Genomic DNA, 16,284 nt, shown 5'->3' with positions numbered 1-16,284 from the left:
ATGACAGACTCCTGCTTTACCAGAGTCACCTGGGTAAATAACAGTAGCACTAAAATACTAATATTAGTATTAAGGTATACTAATATTAGTATTCCACAATACTAATATTAGTATTAAGGTATACTAATACTAACATTAGTATTTTAGTATAGAAAACAATGAGCAAGAAAAAAACCTCCCCTTCAAATATAAGCCTCCCCAGGCAGCCTAGAGCCCTGAGTTTTTTAAAATACTGTTTGCACACAGAGTGAATAGTGCACAGATGGTCCACTCAAAACAGCGCACCTTTCTAGCATTTTTCTTTCAACATCTTCATGGTGGCCCACGAGAAACACAGAGGATGAAGAAAGCTCAGATCCCCAAAAGACCAAAGGGAAGAACCACAGCAGAGATCAGGTCAGCATCAGGATAACTTGTGCTTTGCACCACACTCGGTGCTACTACTTCCACACAATGGCATCAGAAGTGCTCTGCTCATCCTCATCCATTTTGGACAAAGATTGAAGTAGTCCCCAATCAGTTCCAAACTTTTGGGACCTCAGGCCATTTTCAACATCCTTCCGGGCTCACTGGAGTTCTTTGGAGGAAGCTCTACAGGCAAGGTGGGAATCTGTGGGCCAGCAGGAGGTTGGCCATCCATAGGTCACAGCCAGGGAACCATGGTTCTAAAGAAAATGCTGGTCCATAACAACTGAGAAAAGAAATAAAGATCTGCATCTCAGCTTGTTAAGGCATTTGAAACTACATCCATCTTCAACAACTTGAGCTGGGGGATGGTGTCAAACACCACACACCTCCTTCCCCACCTGGCCTTTCATCATACATTAAATCTGTCTAGGTGGTAAGCGAGATTCCCCCCACTCCATAGCCACAGGCTTCCTGGTTGTCTTCTGAAAGGGACAGAGATGGTTTGTGACACCCCAGTGCCCTGCGACAGCAAGTTCTTCTGGAGGGCCTTTTCCTCTCGCTTGAAACAGGGCTGCAGGACAGAAGTGATGTGAGGCTGTACTCCTTGTGAGCAGTCTCAGGTCTGCAATATGGAAGCACTTGAGCACATTATTTGTAATCCCTGGATGCAAGAGACAGAAAGGCTTGGGGCCATTTCCAAATACTCATGTAAGCCCTGAAGCGAGAGCACACAACAGTTCAGTGCACATTTTGGTCTTAAGAAGGGGTTATGTCTGTATGACAGTCAAGTTGAACAAGTTCTTGAGACTGCAGAGAAAAGTAGAGAGATACAGGCGCACCAAGCTTTAGAGAAGCGGTCAAGAGGGGTGGGGAGGAAAGGAGTCTTCCACTTACTGCCCTGTCATTTCAGCTTCTTTCTGCAGAGAAGCGCCACATTAAAAGTAAAGTCATTAAACACCCCAGAAGGTTGTGAAACCTTGTGTAGGAAGCACTGGGGCTTGATAAAGTCCTGACAGACAAGTCTGATCACATTTGACAGAATTACAGAAGTAGAGAAGCTAGAGATGAGTCTTATCTTCAATAAAACAATTGACACCCTCACGTTAAAACAAAACAAAAAAAACAACCCAAACACAAACCAAACAGCTCCTTGGCTCTGAGCACACTAGAGGAATGAGACCTGGCTAGGCTGCCATAAACAAAGGTTGAGGAGGGATGCATAGGAAGAGGAGGCAGAACAGGAGAGGGAAGACACTCCTGAGATCTAATCTCCTAGAGGAAGATGAAGCAGGTTACACAAAGGCACTTTGAACATTTGTTCAGGTGCCAAGGCTCTGATCCTGCACGGTTAAGCAGATGCTTAACTCGTACCCTTGCAGAAGCCCTGCTGAAGTTACCCAGGCTGTTCATACGCGTCCTGGCAGAGCCAGGGCCACGCCGGCAGCTGGGACCTCGAACCGCTTCCCGCCTCTCCTGCCCGGCCCCAGAGCAGCGTTCCGGTGCCTCTGCCATCAGCTCAGAAAGCTCAGTCCGGCCCTTCAGCGTCCCCCCGGGGCGCGGCTGCTGCCACCGGCCGCGCGCGCAGCTCACACCGAGCGCAGCCCACCGGCCCCGCTGCGCCGCGAGCACCCGTGGGCAAAGGGCCCCTCTCCTCGCACGGCCGCCGGGCAGACGCCGCAGCCCGTGGCCGCGCTCGCAGCGGCGGCGGGGCGCTCCCCGGGACCGGCCGCGGGCGCCCCGACGGGAGGCAGCGCCGCACCCGTGGGGCCGAGAGCCGCCCCAGCGGGACGGGGAGGGGAGGCGAGCAGCACCGGCCGCAGCGGCTCCCGTGCCGGCTCATCCCGGACCGCCCGCCCCGGACCCCTCCGCCCCGCCGGCAGCGGTACCGGCACCCACCTGCAGCGAGTCCCGCTGGGAGCGCGGCCCGAGTCGCGGCGGTGGGAGGAGAGCGGCCACCGCCCGCCCGCCTTCCCCTTTCAGGCCGGCCAGCGGCGGGCGCGGGCGGGGCCGGGCGGCGCAGCCCTGGCCTAGGGGCCGCACCCAGGGGCCGCCCCGCCCGGCGCATGGCCCCACGCAGGCGGGGCCGGAGGGGCGACAAAGGGGAGCACGGAGAGCCTCCCCCGCCGCTCGGGCAGCGGGAGGAGGCAGGGAGGCAGCGCCTGGCAGCTCCCACGCGCGTCTCCTGCCAGGCCCGTGCGTCAAAAGCATCGCTCCAGCGACCGCTGCCCTCAGTGGGCCCGGCCCCCCGCAGGCTCTATGAGAGGAGGGGGCTGCACACGCAGTAGTCCCCACAGCAAAAGGGAAAAGAGGGCACAGAGGGGAATTAGGACACTCGGGACTGCGTCCCAGGGCACGCGTGCAGGTACAGCACACACCAGGGGAGGAGGTGCTGTTAGGCCAGTTCCAGAATTAACCGCAGCTGAAACTGCACCAGCGATGCACCGGGAAGCCAGGCCTAGGAGCTCCACGAGGTGTTTCCCTTACAGCAGCAGAGATGGAGGTTGAGCCTGCCTCAGCCCTGCAAGAGCTTGGGAAGGAGCAGTGTCACCCCTGCAGCACCAAGCAAGAGAGCCCAAGTCTCAGAGCACTCAATCAAGTGCTGATCGCCAGCAAGACTAGGGACCCACAGCTAATGTGGTAGCAATACTGGAGAAGAGCTAACCAGATAATTCTGGTGGAAAAGGGACTCAAGCAGACTCAGTTTCTCTCTGTATAAGCAAATATTCTTCCAGAGTTTTATCCAAATTTCTTGCAGAGTCACCCAACAGCCAGCTACACAGACCACCTTTCAGTTCTGAGGGCCTGTTACTTGCACATGAGGATATACCTAAGGAGACAAGAAGTGGTTGTAGAGAGATGGGGAGACAGTTCTACATTACCCTCCCTTTTCCCACCTGCTACTTTACACCTTTAACTACCAGATCCACTCAGATTACAAAGGCAGCAATCTTTATTTCCTGACACATTAAAATTCTTACACTTAAAATACCCCAACACATAAATGTTTAAAAAGTTTAAGAGTTCCGAATATAAGTTCACAATAAACAGAAGACGGCAAATGACAAATCACAAGCAAGATTATGTTCAAATCCTGACAAAATACTCTTCCCATCTTCCTTTGGCCTCTAACCTTTAATTCCTTGTAATAACCGTGGTCTCCTGGGCCCCTCTGCACTGTAGCCTAGAATCCAGGCACCACAGATTGTGCAAGCCTGAGGGAAAGTCCTGAAAAATCCTCAACAAGGACAAGTTGCAGCTCATGTATATAGGGGTAGCTCATCAAGTCTCATCCACCCTCAATTAGGTGACACTGCTTTGCACACAAACCATCCTGTAACAGGGCTCTTCTCACTGTCACCCTTTGGGGAGGGAATGGAAACATGGAAATCAGGCCCTGCATAACCACTCTGTGGCTGGCAGTTTTGCGAGATGGAGTGAGCAGTTCCCACAGCTCACTACCTTGTTTCCCAAATATGCACTACTGCTGTTCAATTCATACTGGCTATGGGCTCAGCAGACTGCTCCACAAAAAAATTAACAGACCTAACAGGGGAAAGTAGTTGGGGGAACCATTTTCCACCAGATGTGAGTTGCATCAGAAATAAGGAGGCAGTCACACAACTGGATGGAAAGCAAGTCCTCCTCTCAACAGCAGTAAGCCATTATATCATCCCAGTCACTCATGAAACCTCAGTTTAGGCTGCAAGTTACTGAACTTGTTTAAGGTTCCCCATACCAAACATGTACTTTACAAGCATGTAACACTTCAAATCTTACAGCACCAGGCTTTCTTTGCTTTAGTGCTATGGGGAAACCAACATTTTACTTCTTAAGAATAACAGATAGAAAACAGCTCAAAGAGCAAGTGATCCAAGGAAAGAAATTTAAGGCATTAACGATACATTCATCTTGACTCCTAACAAACTGCACAGCATGTTGCTGGGAGTAAGCATAAGCTGGCACTTATGTTCAGAGAGAACAAGGAGTAATGCCACACTGCAGTCAGAGCCTCTGAAACAAACACACAGCAAAAAGCAGCACAGTGCAGAAAAGAGGGCTTTATCTCCTCTGCCTCCTTACCTATTCCCACTGAGCCAAACGCCACAACCTCCACGCAGTCAAGGGTTTCTGCACATCTCCACTCCCCAGCTACACTCCCCATGCAAGCATTATCAAGAGTGCCCCAGCAGTACTGTAGACCTTGGTCTTTCTGACAATAGCCCCCAATTTGCCACTGCAAGCAATACAGTTACTCAGCTACTAAGGTGTACTTAGACTCTGCTTCTCTAAGTACTCTGGTTAGAGGCCTCAACAGGAATGGAAGGAAGAGGAAGGTAGGAATTTATTGCAAGGCAAAACCATAAAAGGAAACAGGAAAGAGGAAACCTGTCACACTGCAACTGTGAACTTGAAATGTCAGGTGGGGGTGGGGATTACAGCCAGAGGGTTCAAATCAAAGGTTGTTGCTCTTACAGTAACTAGGCAAAGGCAAGTTACGATACTTGCCGTTTCACAGGTATGAGAATTAAACTGGCTGAAAAAGAAGCAGGAGATTAAAATACAAGAGAACAACTTCTCTTTCTTCTACTAGATGGCCAGGAAACCAAAATTAAAAAAAAAATCACTGCCAGCCTTTTAAAATAAGACTGTAGAAAATTTAAGTCTTGGAAGTCACCCTAGTGGTGCCAGTAACACCAGCTTGAGGATGGTTCCAAATTAGGGGCCTAAACCAGAATTAGAAATAAAAGGGGGAAATAGCCATTATCCCACATTCCCACATTGGGGCTGCCTGCCCCACAGTGGGCTAAGGGAGGTAGCATTCCAGGCAGGCTTGACATCCATAATGTCCACATGCCCATCCAAGCCATTCTGGTGAGCAGATGGTTTATGAATTCCCAAGGAAACATTCTCAGTCACTTTCAAACTTGACGGAATTGACTTGGGTCGATATAGTGCCCCCACGGTAGCTGCCTCGTTTTTTCTTTGTCTTCTCATGGCGGAAAGATTTGCCTTTAGTGAATTTCAGGATATTGTTAGCCTTCTCACCCCAGTCACCAGCTGCTCCTTTCTGTGCGGAATGAAGGGGGGAGAGGAAAAGAAATTCAGGTCAGTACCCAAGAGAGTAAAGGCAAGGCTTTGCACTTCATCCTACCCAGCAAACACCACTACATTCAGCAGCAAACACCACTCTCCCATGCACCTCCTGCCAGTGCTCACATGCTTCCTAACAGCATCTCCTGGTGGAAGAAGTCCCCCCAAAGACTGCCCACAAGCACACCAAGGCTGCTCTGCCAACATGTGTTTGCAGAGGCCAAGTTGTTACCACTCCAGGCACTACCTAGCCCTACCTTTGCTTCAAACGAGTTATCAGCAACACGGGCGTCCAGCTCAATCTCTTCTTCCCTTACACGGCGGAATGGAGAGGCTGGCTGTTAGAAAAAGAAAACAAGATACTGTAAGCACATGCACACATATCGTATTCCCTTAGTGATAACCTCCTTCTCTCCTTACCCTGCAAACATTGAGCCCTGTTCACATCACCTCAACCTTTAAGTGTCTCAGATTCATAGTTCTTTCCCTTCAGACCAGGCAGCTCAGGGATGCTCCTGTGCAAGCACATCCAATCAATCTTTGCCAGAATAGTATTACACATGTATGTGCACTCCCTAGGATTCTCCAGACAAGGTTCAAGTGCTTGAAGGAGCAAATATACAAATAATCCCATGGGCCCAACCTCCCCCCAAAACCCCAGACCTAGCCTACTTGTTCAGGAGGCAGAGATCCCTCTCCCACCAGTCACCAAAGTCCACCCTCACTCACCTGTTTCACCTTGGGAACTGTGTGTGGTGTTTTGGCTTTGATCTTTGCCTTTTTACTGTGTGGTGTCTCTGGCTCCTGAACATCTTCCCTCTTCTGTTTCTTCCCAATTGTGCCTGTTAGATGTACAGCAGTAAAACTTCAAAGGGAGTAACTGCACTGATGGGAAAGGCAATGGCATCTCTCCCCCACAACACAAACCCAGTGCTGACATAGGTGTGAGAATCAGTCCCTGCATTACCTCACCCAGAGAACAGACTGCTGTAACAGACACTAATAGCCATACTGGGTCAGCAAGGATTTCATCATCCTATCCTAATGGATAAAGATAATTTTGTGCAATAAGGTACCTCTATATTAATGATTTAGCACATTTGAGAAAGTTCTGTAGGTTAAAATTTGCCAGTTCTTGGAGTCACACAGTACATGTGCTTGCACCCATCACTAGTGCTCTCAAGAGTTGTTTCTCCCTGGAGGGGTAAAGATTGAGATTGTGCATTGGGGCATCATCTATGGTGTCCCACTCACAGGGAAGGTCCTCCAGCAGTCTGCCCTGCTGTCACTAACAATCTTGTGCATGCCCAGATGGCAACTGGCAACAACTGTACAGAAATGTACTTTACGTCACCACAAATTCCATTGCCAGAAAATATGCAACAGACAAATAGGATCACACCAAATTAAAAACGACCACTTCCCTCTCAAGACTGCACCAAATGGCATGATCTAATAACACAGAGATTAGACTGAATATTGTTCAGGCAAGGCTCTCATTCACACTTAGCTCACTAACATTGCCTGACAGACCCACTTCCCAGACTATAGGTAATACCTCCATTGACTTTTCCAGTCTCTTCAGAGCTGCTTTCACTGCTGCCACCAGCTGGCTTAGACTTCAGGTTGTTTGCTGCTGGTGTAGATGCTTTAGCTTTCTCTGCAGAGGCAGTGGTCTTAGAACTGTTCTGTGCCCCTTTCCCTGCCTTTTTGGGCTTCTCTTCCTCTTCGCTGGAACTATCAGATGAGCTGCTACTACTACTAGAAGCAGCTGCCTTCTTCCCCACAGTTGCTTTTGCTGTCCCTGTAGATTTGGTGGCTGGTTTCACTGCTGGCTTCTTTTCTTCTTCACTGCTCGAGCTATCAGAGTCAGAAGTGCCTGCTTTGGGAGCTGGGGTAGAAGGTTTAGACACTGGCTTACCCACTTTGCCAGCTAATTTAGCTGGAGTGCCTTTCTTCTTCTTCTCATCCTCAGAGCTGCTGGAGCTGCTATCAGAATCAGAGCTACTTTGTGCTTTCTTTGTGGCAGCTTGCGACTTCTTTGTTTCAGGGATTGGTGCTTTAGTTGTGGGCTTCACAGGGGCCTTCTTGTCAGAGCTATCAGAATCTAGAATGGTAAGGAAAAGAATAATCAAGGCTAAGCCCCATTCCTTCAATGTGAAGCTAACATACAGATTCAACATTGATACACAATGCACTTCATTAGCTGCTTGAAACACTGCAATGGTTATTCCTGTCCAGATGCACTCTCATACCCTGCCTAGAAACAGAGGTCTGAGCAAGCACAATGTGCATGGGGAAATTCTCCTTTTCTCCTACCCCAATACCTGAGCTGTCTGAGGAGGAACTGGAGTCTTTCTTTGCTTGTCCAGGCTTGACAGCTACTTTCGTTGGTTTGGAAGTATTCTTTATCACAGGTTGTTTAGCTGGGAGCTTACTCTTTACCTTCTTGTCATCTTCAGAGCTAGAATCTAAACAAAAAAAAGGACGTTCTTTAAGTTAAACTTCTGGTGCAAGTTACTTCATTAATAGCATGTATTACATGTATAACACAACACATGGGGAAGTGAAAAGCAAAATGGGTTGAGGCCAGAGGCTAAGCCACTAGATAACTGGCAGTAAGCAGCATCTAATGAACACTTGAGTGGTAAGGGGACAGCATTTGTCTTCCCACATATCTTCTTTGTTGGAAGGAAGTGGAAACAAGCAGTTTTAAAGTTCTTCACTAATGCATGCACAAGGAAGTAAATATTTGGAGAATAATGTAGAAGAGGTACAGAACAGGGGACTGGAGAAACAGTACATATATCAAAAAAACTCAGGGAGAAGAAACATTGAGAAAAGAAGCTATGTAGTAAAGATCAAAGAATGGGCAAGAAATTAGGAGATAAAACTGACAAAGCAGGGAAAGTGAGGCAACAACAGCCTAGTATCTCATTTTAGTTTTCTATTTCCTGTATCAGATGTGTTTAGCAGCAGTCTGAGGATGGACTAGACTCCTGCATACAAATATGCCTTTGTATTGTGTGTCACAGCAACCTGGAATGCTAAGCCTGAGCTATTCCAACATTTCTGAACACTTTAAGAACAGTAATCAGACTCTTGTACATTTGTGCGAAACTGTTTTCTGTTTTTGCTGCCTAGAACTCCTGCCCCTTGTTGAAGGGTCACAGTCTAGTGCTAGCTGTCTGCAGACAGATGGGCAGCTGCCACCCACAGTCCCTGCCATGGCACCAGAGATGTTGAGATATATACCAGGAGCACCTCAAACTTGGAGGGGAAATGTAGCACATAGGGAATATACATGGGAAATACAGCATCACAAACCTTAAACCTGATCAACAGAAGATACAAAGAACATTGCCCCCATTCCTAGGGTCACACTAGGAAAAGGCATCTTTTGAGTCTATTTTGAACTTGGGATGGCAATAACAGAAACAAAAAAATCTTAAAACACAGATCCTCAAAAAGTGTAACCAACAACCCTCCTGGAGAAACCCAATACACAGGATACCCCACCCTTTCCGTCCAACAATGTGCAGACCTTTCTGCGCTTGCCAACAGTCTCATTGGCGTCTGATGGTCAGACCCCACTCTGCATAGCAGGCTGCTGCTTTTCAATTTCACATGGTTACCTATGGAGACTGCAAAGCTTTTGAGCTCATAACACTAAGGATCTTCGCAGATACACCACTACACAGCAACCTGGCCAGTAAAAACATTAACACAAAAAATCAAAACTATTTATTGAATTACCTGAGTCACTGTCAGAACTGGATTTAGCCTTCTTGGTAGTAACCGCTTTGTTTTGGGGGCCAGGGATTGTTTTAGCTATTACTGATTTGCCTGCAAAAGCAAGTTTAAAATTAACAGGCCATATCCACACCAAACCTTTGTCCCAAGATCCAAACGTTTACAAATGTGAAGAAGCTTCCTTCTCAGTGCACCAGCCATTCAGCCAGCATATTGGAAGCCAAGCAAGGACCTGGCCAGCTGCAGTAATGGGCCTGGCTTATTCCCACTAAACTAGATCCTGATGACTTTTCAAACCAACATGTGAAGTAATCCAACCTGCATACAGTTTCGATCCACAGGTTGTATGCAGTGCTGTCTGGGATACCTTCAAATTACTCAGAAATTTCCAAAGAAGCAAATAGCAACACAGACCAAATTCAAATGGCTTTTGGCTTTTTCAAGAAAACCAAGACATTGCCAAAACATCATCCACACCACACAGTACTTCCTCTGCAGCCTCCTCTCCTCACAACATACCTGCTCCTCCCTTTGGGGGCACCTGCTCTGCCTCATCACTACTGTCCGAAGAGTCACTGCTCTCAGTCTTTTTTGCAGGAGCCTTGGCAAGGCCCTTCTTTGCCTGTGTAGCTTGAGGAGGTGGTACAGCACTATACTGACCTATGAAGACAGACACAGCATTCAGATGCCCACATGATAACGCAAACAGCACATGAGATGTTTGTTGCTGTTAGAATAATGCACTTTATTTGGTTCCATTAATTCCCCTTCTGTAGCTACAATCAGATACTAGCTTATAATTTGAAAGGTTACACCCACCCCACTGCTACCTCCTGTTTCTACTGCGAGTTTAACTCTCCTCTCAGGGTTCAGCTGACCCAACCATCTCTGCAGAAGTTCTCTGCACTTCTAGAAGCATTGCCAAACTTTTTTCAGACAAACCACCACAAATAGAGATGTCAATTGTTGGTGCTTTAATTTACTACCTTCTCAAATCCTCTGGTTAGAGAATCAGACTGAGTTTCAGTGCTTGATCCTCCACTCAGATCACCTCTCTACCAAAATCCTAAAAGCACTATACTATGTTGAACAGACACCCATTTAGCCCCTCAGCTGGATTGCAACTGAATAGCCATGGATACTTCACCAAAAAACTAAAAAGCTTAAATTGCTGCAGTTACAGAATAACTAAACCACTGGCAAATTACGTGCCAAATCCTGGCAGACAGGAAACCTGCAAGAAGAATGTACTTAAAAGGTTCCTGAATAAGAAAACATGCAGCAAATCAAGCAGAGCCCATCACAATCTCTCTCAACCCCCATCCCTTGCCGAGGGAGGAGCTGAATTGTAAGCTTAGCCCCAACAGCACACAAAGAGCTGCTCTATTTCTGATTCATGATACCACCACCAGCACCACTTGGAACCTCATGTGCAGCAAGACTTGCCTGTGCCCTGTACATGCTTCTCCTGGGACAGTGGGACAAGCAGAAAGCATCCTCCCACGTAGCAGCAATGGTATTTAGTACTTACCAGACTTCGGCTTTTGTTTTGCAGGTAGCTTTCCATTGTCTGAGCTGTCAGATGAGTCCTCACTACTGGAACTTTCCTTGGCACGTTTGTTTTTCCCTGGACATGTTTGAGTAGCTGCAGGTTTTGGCAGAGGCGATTTCTTGGGAACAGCCTTATCACAAGAAGAAACGAAATACTAACAAAGAAATGTTGTGGAGACAGCTGGATGTGGATCTTGTTTAACTCTATGTCTCACTTGAGAGCAAATTTTGAAGACAAAGGGAGAAAGATCAACAAAGATTCTCAAATGCAAATTTTAGGAAATACATGACCACCATGATCTTTCTGGCTACTCTGATGCATGAATCCCTAGTGAGGAGCTCCTCTGACTAAGAGGCACAGAACTGACTGAAATGGTAGCAACTACCACTTGATTAAACACAACTATGATTATTTGTGTTGCAGAAAGCATTTTTAAACACTCCCTAGTAGAAAACTTGAAGTTACAGATAGCTAAGCACAAGAGTCATGCAAAAGTGAACATACAATGGAGACTACAATATGGTTATGACACAATGAGATGTTTTCCCGTAAAAGGAAGGAGCAGAGAAAGCTCTAAGCAGGTATTATGAAAGCCAGTGCATGGGAAGGTGCTAAAACACGTAATCCCATTGTATAAAAGAAAAGGAGGTATAACAGCCTTGAATGCTGTGCTCAGCATCTGTGTGGTCTGTGCTTTTGTCTACAGACATTTCACAGTCCCTGCAAGAGAGATACACCCAGTCTTAGCAGACTTCTACAGTACTCGAAGTTTTTCATGGTCTAATTTACCTTCTTTGGCGCAGCCTTTTCCTCATCAGAATCTTCACTACTACTGCTACTGCTTTCTGCTTTTCCATTGACCACCTTTGTGGCTGCCTGGGCAGCTTTACTTCCTTTTGAGATAAGTAAAAAGGGACATTAGAAGATATGCTACAGTAGATGAAGGGTAATTACATTCAGCATGAAGTATCATGGAGAGACAAGAACCACAGGAAGCCAACAGGGCAGATTAAGGCAGTACTGCAAAACTGTTGTTTTATCCTACTGCAAGCTTAGAGAAAGTTTCCCAGAAAACTGTCCATTCTAGCTCATCAGAAGTTCCAGGACTAAAGGCTAAGTAAAGATCTTCCCTGCTCTTTGGAGGGGAAGACACTGGGAAAAGCACAACTGAAGCAGTTAAGGTTGCTGATTACAGCTACTTATGCAAGAAACACAGCATTTGTGACCAGATGTTTTATTTGCAATCAGTTCTACACCTCTTCCATGTCAAAAGCAGACTAGACTGGAATGCAAATGGCAGTGACAACAGATTTTCAGATGGCTATGTTTATACCTGTGCCTTTGCATGTAGGTACAGTCCCCATCACTCCTCCCTTGGCTTTTTTGTCCTTGCACTTTGACTCACGACACACAGTAACAGGTACCTGATTGAGGCATTGCTGGTTTTGGTGGCTGTTTCTTTGGTGCTTCTTCATCTGAGCTGCTTGAGTCAGAGCTGGAACTCTCCGTTTTCTTCTGAGGCTTGATTTTGGCTCCAGCTGGCTTCACCACAGGTTTTGCGCTTTTCTAAGCAACCAGAGGGAAAACTGATTAGCCCTTGTATCCATGAAAAGAGGCCAATACATGGGACATGTACAGGGAGTATGAACTGCTGTCTTTCACAGAGGTTACCATTTTGACTTGGAAACACCACTCTGCCTAATGGTTAGGGCCTGAAAATCCCTGGATAACAATTTTGCTCTGGGAAACCTCCCAGCAGCCCATGGGAGACTTCCTTTGCACCTCAGTCTCCAGTTCTGCCTCCTCAAAATGGGGCAGCTCTGGGGCTGGCACTGTTCTCTTCCTTCCCCAGATCATGCTAGTTCAAAGACTGAAAATACTGACTGGGCAACTCAACTAGAGGTTGATCTCCTCTAGCATACACTGACATCATTCTTCCTCCCCCCCACTTCAAGACCATAACTGCATCAAGAAAAAGGAAAGAGAAGATTCTTTTTTTATATGTACACATATATGTAGAAAAAAAAAATCAAATTTGTTTTAGCAATTGTAAATAAATCTTTCTCTTTGGAAAAAAGTAAGTCCTGGCAGTCTTAGCATAAAACCAAAAAGCAGCCTTTGATATAAAACAAAGCAGGTGCTGGACATGAAATTAATTTTTTACAGGACCAGTCCAAATGGCACACCGTCCACTATAGAAAAGTCCTCTTACATTGCACCTACAGTGGTCTAGGCACTTCATAGTTCACGAAGAGTGAGGCCTATTTCAGAAAGAATTCTGCCAGTCAAATTTGCTATTATCCATCACTGTGAAGCATGCATTAAAGTGGCTGGAAAGAAAAGCTGACCTTTGCTGGCTTCTCCTCTTCTGAGTCTGAATCATCACTGGAGTCCTCACTGCTACTCTCTGCCTTCTTAGCTGCAGGAACTGTTTTTGCCTTGGGCACAGCTGCTGCTTTAGCTGCAAATAAGGGACAGCACACATTGATAAGTTAATTCACAACTTCCACATACCTATATCTTGCACTAGCATGTATGAGGGCAAAAGGCTATTATATAGGCTTTATAAGCCTATATATATACAAAAGACTATATAAGGTCATTAAACCATGACTGAAGTTCATAACGCTGACTTTGTTTCTTGAGCAGCATGCCAAAATGGGTAGGCAAGAGGATGAAACCAATTCTAGATTTTAACTTTCACATACACACATAAGTGCAGATTTCTATCACCAAAAAGGAAAGTGTCCCCACAAACTGAGATAACATTAACTGGGTCTGCAGACCTTCCAGCTTAGAAAAACCTGCTGAACAAGAGCAGGCTTCCAAAGAGAGCCACTGCAATGCTGTGTTAAAGTTCCAGACACTTTGCTTAACGTGTTTTAGCCAAATCTACTTCCTAGTTACCGAATGCTTTAATAATGTGGAGCAAAAGAAATCATTTTGCCTCAAGTTATATTTGCAACTCTCCTTATCAAATAAAAGTTAGATCTAAGTTCAAATTCAGTTTTAGGATGGCTCAAATTGAAGACCAGCTTTCTGTGTCTCTTGCTATCTATTCCTCCTCTCCCTTAAACCTACTGCTAGATACACACAAACTTGTGTACACTGTGATTAAAGTGTAAGAACAATTCCAGATAAAAAGGGAAAAATACAGCTCACCACATACCAAAGTGCAGTGGAGACATACTTTTTGACAGCACTACAGCACTTTTGATAGGCTTGAAAGAAAGGAGGGTAGTAACCTCACACAAATAGCAGGTGAGTAAAGATGCTTGGCATTTCTCCGGAATTCAAGGACACTGTGCACAACTGCTCTGCATCAAACAGGTCATGGTGCCCACCAATACAGAGGAGCCTGAAAAATCCTAGCTATGCAGGAGTTTAGTCAAATTATAAGTGCGTTCACACTTATTAAGGTATGCATATAACCTGAATCAGTTTTCCTACAATAGCAAGACAAGAATCCATTCCTTAAAGCTTTCAGCAAAGCTGACAGTCCCTGGAAACCAGAATGGAAAACAAATCATGAGGTAGCTACCTCCCATGAAGAGAGCACCAGCCTAATCTACAGGCACTCACAAACCTATGTCACACAATATCTAAAATCGACAGATAATTTGAATGTGCTGAAGCAAGTAGGAGTAACCCTGCTGAGATATCCTACCAGTGAGGGTCTGGAAAGCAAAACCTCAATATAGACAAGGTAATGAAGCTGCTATTGAAGTAGCACCTTCAAAACTCAATACAGCCCAGTGCCTTCACCAGTCTCAGCCAAAACTGAATGGCTGAAACCTTCTAGCAGACACAAACCCTGATGTGCTTAAATTATAACTGAATAAAGAGACAGGACAAACATAACTTACACATCATAGGCAAAAGACCTGCCAGAAACACATTCAGTCAATACAAACCAGTCCTTGACAGCTGCTGGAGGACCTCAAATGAGCCGCTGAAGCCGAGCTCTATACCCAGGTGAGGAGCCAAACACAACACAAGCCTGGCCTGTCCCAGGGCCGCTTACAACCCGCACCTGTTTTTTTCGCTGGGGGCGTCTCATCCTCCTCGCTGGAGCTGCCATCGCTGCTGGAGGACGGCTTCCTCTTCGCCTGGGGGCCGCTGGGAACGAGCTTTCTCTTCTTGGCCACTGGAGACCTACAGGGAGAAAGGCTGAGCTGGGAACTACGAGGGCCGAATGGCGGCTGGTACCGTAAGAGATCCCGGCAGGGCGGCGGAGCACAACGCCCCCCCCCCCCCCCCCGCCCAGGGCCCGGTAAGCGCGGCCCTCGCCGCCGGAGGGGCACTTACTTCAGCCAGTAACTGAAGATGTCCAGGAGGGAGGCTGCGTTGGGGTCCTGCTCCTTCTAAACGGAGAGAGAGGCCGCGTCAGTCAGTCCGTCACCCAGCCGGCCGGCTGTGCCCGCCCGCCGCCCCCCGCCCCGCTCACCGCCGCCGCCTCCCTGGCGAAGGCGCGCGCGGCGCCCTCGAAGCGGTTCTCGCGCAGGAAGGCGAGCACGAAGGGGAAGAGGTCGCTGGGCACCGCGCGCCACTCCGCCATGCTGCCGCTGCCACGTGCCGCCTGCGCTCACGCGCGCGCAGCGCCACGTACCGACGTGCGCACGCACGCGCGCCGCTTCGGCACCGCCCCCCGCCGCCATGTTGGTCGGGCTGTGAGGGAGCGCGCGGGAGAGGAGCCCCCGGGCGCGGCACAGGGGAGGCGGGCCTCGGCGTGCAGGTCTCGGTGCTAGGCAACGGCAGCCCGGAGGAGAGGCCTGCTGGTGGGAGGGACGCGCAGAGGAGGGACCCGCGAGGCGCAGCCATCCTCCTGGCGTGAGGGGATTCGGAAAGGCCCCGCTCACTGGCGGCGCCCGCGCCTGGCTGAAAGCAACAACCAGGGCGGGAAGGCCGCTTGTGGTGCAAAGGCAGGCTTAGGGCCCGCAGCAGAGAGGAGGAGGTGGGAACCCGGGACAGTCTCTGCAAAGAGACTTAGTAGTATGCATATGACATTGGAAGAGGGAGAACTTCAGTCCACTTAAACCCTTTTCCCCCATCAGTCTATTCCTAGTTATCCATTTTAAATATGATCACCAAAAGAAGACTGGTAGAGAGCAGAAGGAGTAAGGCTGCTCCATGGAGGAGAACAAACTAGTAGCTGTGGTCAACCTTGGTGCCAGCGGCATCCTTACCAACAGAGTGCAGTCCCACATAGCTTGAACACAGCACACAGAGCTAGAGGTTGACAAGAAGAGTCATCACATCAGTAGCCCCAGGAAAGGTGAGCTATAAACCAGGCCTAGGATACACATGATGAATCTATTCAGGAAAATATTCAGGAAAAGAGTGCCAGAGGAAAGGCTGAGGTAAAAGTAATACTATTGGTCTAATGAGAATGTCTATAAGATGAAACCAGAGAGGGAATTAGAAGTAAGGTTACTTAAAACATAGGTTTGGAGGGCCTCAAGGAGGTAAGGTTAGAGATC

The 16,284-nt window shown here is 47.6% G+C and overlaps 1 protein-coding gene across 1 annotated transcript; it reads right to left on the bottom strand.

Moving 5' to 3' along the window:
- Positions 1-5,315: 5,315 nt before the first annotated feature.
- NOLC1 (nucleolar and coiled-body phosphoprotein 1) lies at positions 5,316-15,362 on the bottom strand (the record flags this gene model as incomplete). Its single annotated transcript, XM_082002017.1, has 14 exons — positions 5,316-5,476; positions 5,757-5,837; positions 6,229-6,341; positions 7,058-7,606; positions 7,827-7,970; positions 9,256-9,345; positions 9,772-9,912; positions 10,784-10,934; positions 11,594-11,697; positions 12,229-12,370; positions 13,153-13,265; positions 14,838-14,959; positions 15,113-15,168; positions 15,252-15,362. The coding sequence occupies 14 exons, from the start codon at positions 15,360-15,362 to the stop codon at positions 5,318-5,320; spliced, it is 2,076 nt and encodes a 691-aa protein (XP_081858143.1). The 3' UTR covers positions 5,316-5,317.
- Positions 15,363-16,284: the final 922 nt, after the last annotated feature.

The sequence above is a fragment of the Phaethon aethereus genome (assembly GCF_964289735.1).
Source record: "Phaethon aethereus genome assembly, chromosome: 7".
Taxonomy (NCBI): Eukaryota; Metazoa; Chordata; class Aves; order Phaethontiformes; family Phaethontidae; genus Phaethon; species Phaethon aethereus.
Note: the sequence above shows the minus strand (reverse complement) of the source record. Positions and strands in the feature narration are given on the sequence as shown.